The sequence below is a fragment of the Plectropomus leopardus genome, unplaced genomic scaffold, assembly GCF_008729295.1.
Source record: "Plectropomus leopardus isolate mb unplaced genomic scaffold, YSFRI_Pleo_2.0 unplaced_scaffold12071, whole genome shotgun sequence".
NCBI classification, from domain to species: domain Eukaryota; kingdom Metazoa; phylum Chordata; class Actinopteri; order Perciformes; family Serranidae; genus Plectropomus; species Plectropomus leopardus.
Window position 1 is genome coordinate 1 of NW_024612806.1, and position 5,534 is coordinate 5,534.

A 5,534-nucleotide genomic window follows, 5' to 3' on the forward strand; every position below is an offset into this window, starting at 1 on the left:
ATAATTGTAGGAAATATTACATCTGTTTCAGAATGAAGGAGGAAACAGATCTTTGTTTGACCAGCTGGATGACTTTCGTACTGACCCATCACAGCCTGAGGACGAACGGGTTGGTTTCTGAAGCAAATATGTTCCTACATTAACATTTCAATATAAACTGATGCCTCATCATTAAACCTTTTCAATCACAGCTATAAACATGCAGACCCATACAAATGTAACTGTGTCTTTCAGGATGTGGATCTTATGGAGTGGTGGAACACAGTCGAGTGTAAGTCACAAAAAAAAGTCTTTTCACTATAATTCACTTAAATTAACAGTTTCTTCTTGTGCCACTTTCACAATTTGACCTTAAGTATGCGGACACCCCTGTTTACATACTTAAGTGTGCTGTTTGTGTCGTAAATTATTTTTAGATGGTATTGGTGCAACTTTGAGGCTACAGTTTGCAGAAGAGCATTTGTTTCAACTTTACAGTGCCTCTGTGCACAAAGCCAGGTCCATAAAAATGCTTTATTGCAAGGGTCTTCAACTTTTTTCAGTCCAGGGACCCTTTAGCTGATAGAGAGATGGAGCTGGGAACCCCATCTACATATATCATATAAAACTGAGTTGCATATTTGAAATTGAGCCTACAGTAGTGTGTTAAAGTGCCATAAATAAACATACCCTTTTATGGTGCATACAATACTATGCTGTGAAAAAGTCATGATTGGCAGATTCACATACTTCCACATCATGTTTGTTTATGAGGTGTGTGGTATTTCAGAGTGTCTTGCTCTAAAAGTTAAAAAAGAGCCATTGTGGGCCATGTCCAGTATGTGTAACTGTTAGCTGACTAGTGTGCCTTGCTGATATGGACAGGTGCTACAAAGACATACACTGTGTTAGCCAGTGTTATGTACTTTAATTGAATGCTTCTGTTTTTTATTTTTTAAGAGATAGGCTGATTCATCTTTGTTAAAAAAAAAAAAATATGTTGGATTCGTGTAACTGTTTATTTTTCAGATATATTTGAATTTTTGGGAAAAAAAAAAACAAAACGTTTTTGAGTCACAATTTTAATTAAAATACCAAACAATAATTTGGTGGCCCATCTGCACTAACTTTGAGGAATCCGTAGGAGTCACGGCCCTCCTGGTGATGACCCAGGGTTTAATGGATTAACTGTGCTAAACCTGCATGCACAAAGCACTGACCTTAACCCCATCAAACACCTTTGCGATGAAGTGAAAGTGCGCCTCGTGCCAGGCCTCTCATGTGGCTTAACAGGAACAAATTCCTGCTGACAGGTTCCAAAATCTTCTGGAAGACCTGAACCAGACGACTGGAGGCTGCTTGCAGCAGATCAATGCCCATGCCTTTGTAATAATATGTTTTGGTGTGCACTTACTTTCGGCCATGTAATGTATGTAACATTGTGAGAAAGTTTACTATCATACTTTCACATTGCATTTATTCCTCAGCTTGGGAGGACACGCCTCAAGATGATGACATGACAGAAAAAGAAGAGGCCAAGTAAGTGAAGGCTCAAATTAGTGTTAATATGATATTTCGTTGCCTTGTGTTTTTCGTCTCCAAACCCTTTAAAACCTGAGCAAATTGATTTGACTTTTTTTCAAAACATGGGTAGAAAGCAATGTGCAACTTCACAAGACATGGCCCAAAAATTAGCAGGAAATCATTTAAAAGTGATAAAAATTACATGAAGTTAAGCGCAAAAAGAAAGAAAAGTAAAAATTTTGAAAAATATATGTATACTTTTTTCCCCCATAAGATAAATTTAAATATACGGTTATTATAATTATACATATAGTTTTCTTGATAATTTTCCCTAGAATCTTTATATGCATCAGTGTCATTTTCATCTTTTACTAATTTCTTGCAATTTGCAGGATATTTCTTGCCAAGTTGCTCATTGCCTTTTTCCTCGTGTTTTTGGGAGAAATCAGACCAATTTACTTAGGTTTCAAGGGTTAAATAGCTTGTGAAAGGCACCCCAACGCAGAACAATAAAACCGATGATTCAGGTTTCAAGGGTTTAAAGGGGCTGTTCAGCATATGTGTTTTATCTTATTTCTGGTGGATTTTGCCATGCAGATAGTTTTCCACACATGCCAAAGTTGTGAGATATCCATAACCATCATGTCTTCCATCACCCTGATATGTTGGAGAAAAGAATTTCATTTGTGCTGCTGAAAACACTGACAAATTACACTTCAAATATAACACAGAAGCACTGTACCAGAAACAGTGCCACAAGACATGATGTTTGCAGTTTTCATAGGGACAGTTTCTTTAAAATTGCTGACATCAAGTTGTTCAATGTTTTGTGCATTAGCCAAAGGCAAAAATGTTGACAAAAATGTCGAGAGGACTATAGATACATCAAAACTTCAAAACTGTGGCTATCTGAATGGTGACAAACACTAAGTCAGAGATACAGCGATGTGGCTCTTGGTAATCACCCTTTAACTTGCTCCTCTCAGGGCGTTTACTGTGACGGCAGAGAAGGTGCAGAAAGGCATCCGTGTCTTCAACAAACTTTTCTCAGAGCGCGCGGAAAGCCTCTGGCAGCACGTCATCGACCTCAATGGCATCGCAGACGGTCTGGACAAGTTCAGCAAGAACACAAAGATCGCTCAAATCACCGGCGGCTCCACAAGCGCCATTGGGGGTGTAGCCACCATTGCCGGCCTCGCTCTGGCCCCGGTCACCATGGGAACCTCCTTGATTGTGACAGCTGTGGGACTGGGTGTTGCCACGGCGGGAGGACTGACATCAGCAGGCGCCGGCATCTCCAACCAGGTCAACAATTCGATGGACCGCAAGAAGGTGGAGAGGATTGTGCAGGATTATCAGGATAAGATGGTCGACCTCAACAAGTGCCTTAAGTTCATCAAGCAGGGTATCGAGAACCTGAAGAGGTTCGACCTAATCAAGATGAAAAATAAGGCCTACAACCGTGACTTTCCTGTGCTTAATAGTAATTTCTATGAAGACGGCGCCATGGCAGGAAAGGCAATCCTCATCAGTGCTAATGAGATTATGCGTGTGGTGCAGATCGCTAATGTGGCGGGCAGCACAGCAGCCAGAGCGGTCCAGATCGCCAGTATGGCCACAGGTGTTCTCACCGGACTGTTTGTAGGTATGGACATCTACTTTGTAGCCAAAGACTCCAAAGAACTCAAGAAAGGGGCCAAATCAGAGTTTGCAGCCAAAATCAGGGAGGTGGCGACGCAGCTGCACGACGGCCTGGTGGAGCTCAACAGCATCCGAGAAGAGCTGCAGACCACGGCACCAGAAAACAGTTCAGCACAATCCAACACAGCTGCTCCAGACACTGACAAAAAAGAGAAAGAGGACAAATATGACAGTTCGAGTGACGATGAAATCGCCCGCATTAAAAAAGCCATCAAAGAAGAGTATGAGAACCGAGAATATGTCTGAATCAAAAACTCAAAAACTGGAAAAGGCCTTGAACTGTGCTTTAATTCCAAGGTCTCGGAGCATGGTCAGTTTCCTCTGCAAAATGTTTTCAAGTTTTTTGAAAGTACAGGCTCGAATCTCAGGCATACTGCTGCAATATTTGCATCGTTGGTTTTGAGTTGTTGTTTCCTCAATTTCCTCAAAATAGAAAACTACTATCAGGCCTGTTTTGAAAGTCCAAAGAGATAAATCCACGCTTGATGAAAAACGCTACTTTCGAAAACTCCTGGGCTTTTATTTTAGGGACCTGACCTCTTAAATCTGAATAGCATTTACACTGCTGGGAGGAACTGAGGCTTTGTAGTAGATAAAGTATCATAACTGTGTCTTTGGCTGTGGTGCCAGCGTGTGAAACTACCATGTTGTCTTTGAGAAAGGGCGTTTAAAGGTTAACCGAAATCATGTATTCTGATAGTAGATTAATTAAAGACACAAGTGCAAAGTATTTTTTTCATTTTTATAAATTAGACTTTAAAGTGTTGCTTTCATCAAAGTGCATGAGATAATATTGAGACACTTTTACTGGCCAGGTGTAGAGATTGTGTATATTCACTGGGAACAAGTGCCTTAATTATTTATAATGCCTTAGAAATGCACTAAGATGCAATGTAGCATTAGTCTGTTTACTCTGTTTTGTTTTTTGTTTTTTTCTTTTTTCCGGTGTCAGGGCTGCGGCGAAACCACCCACCTGTTACCTTCTGCTCGAGGTTTTGGATCTGATGTAGGATATTTTTAAGTTTTACTAGTCTTGATGTTGGTGTCATTTTGAAGAATGTTAATAGGCTTAGTTTTAGGTTATTTTTACAAAAGAGCCAAAAGAATTAAAAAATTATGGTCGGAAAGAAGCAGGATGGTGTTCCAACAGTTGTTCATATAAAAGTTTTCACTAGCTACTAGCCAATAAAAACAAGTAATTCAGGAAACTGGGAAAGTTAAAGGTTCTGTATGTAAAGATATAGTCGAGGTGTCCTGGCAGAGAATAAAGTCATTTGCTCTCAGCTGGCTCAGCCACCCTCATGTTGAGAACCGTGTGCAGACAACATACACTGAATTTCATCAACTGGAGAAATGTGTATATCAATCTGTTGAGTTTAGTCATTAGTTATCATGGTCATGTCAGTTGTATTAGATGTTATAAAGGTTTTCCAGGTGCAAAATAATCTCTTACTATACCACTGGACGGACACTGGACTGTAAAAACCAGCTATGACCGTACTGATGTGTCCTGAAAAGAATCATTTGCTATTTCTTTTGAGTATGGCATTAATGTTTTAAAGATTTATTTCAAAGTCATGAGGTGTGTACTCTTTGTTTGTTTAATGAACTTCATATTTATTTTTCTGGGTGGAGTTGTCCAATCGATACTGCCTTTTTACGTGCAATATATTGTAGCACTATGTGTAACAAATGAAAAATTGACAAATAAAGGTCAGAGAAATATTTTATGCCAATCTAGTGCTTTTTATGTCTATATGCAAGTGGCCAAACACCTAAATTCCTTGTTCTGACTGCCGTGCTCTTACTGAGTTGGTATTTGCTCCGTTAATGACTCAGATAAATGTGTTTGTCAAAGTTCTCTTCAGCCTTATTTTACTTTGATTCATTTCCATGCTTTTCTGTCACCCTTTACACTTACAGAATGACCTTGTACCAGAACAGTTATGAGACTAGGTTTAGATTTGTGCTGCCACACAGAGCGTTTGATTGATGTTGGCAGAAGTCACATGTGAATTTTGAGAATAGATGCAGTGGAAACCCTGCAAACCGGTGTAAACCTGCACTGTGCTGGTCAGGTTGAATCACACCTGGTTACACCACACCCAGTAGTGACCTCACAATGTACTGACCACACCCTGGAGTGCACTCCTACAATACTGAGCCAGGGCAAGAAGATAAAGCACTGGAGGTGTGAAAAAAGATGTTTCGCCGGTGTTACTTTGACTAACCAACAACTGAATTCTTGCACACCAGAGTCCCAGTGATGGATGATCAGATAAAAAAAGAACCCTAACACTGTAATGTAAAAATGTAATATAATAATAATA

General features: G+C 39.8%; 1 protein-coding gene across 1 annotated transcript; it reads left to right on the forward strand.

Annotated features, from left to right (window-relative positions):
• Nucleotides 1-25: 25 nt before the first annotated feature.
• Nucleotides 26-3,930, forward strand: apol1 (apolipoprotein L, 1; the record flags this gene model as incomplete). Its single annotated transcript, XM_042513943.1, has 4 exons — nt 26-109; nt 235-271; nt 1,467-1,518; nt 2,490-3,930. Coding segments are annotated over 4 exons (1,134 nt in total), but the record flags the coding sequence as incomplete, so codon positions are not given.
• Between the last annotated feature and the right edge of the window lie 1,604 nt (nt 3,931-5,534).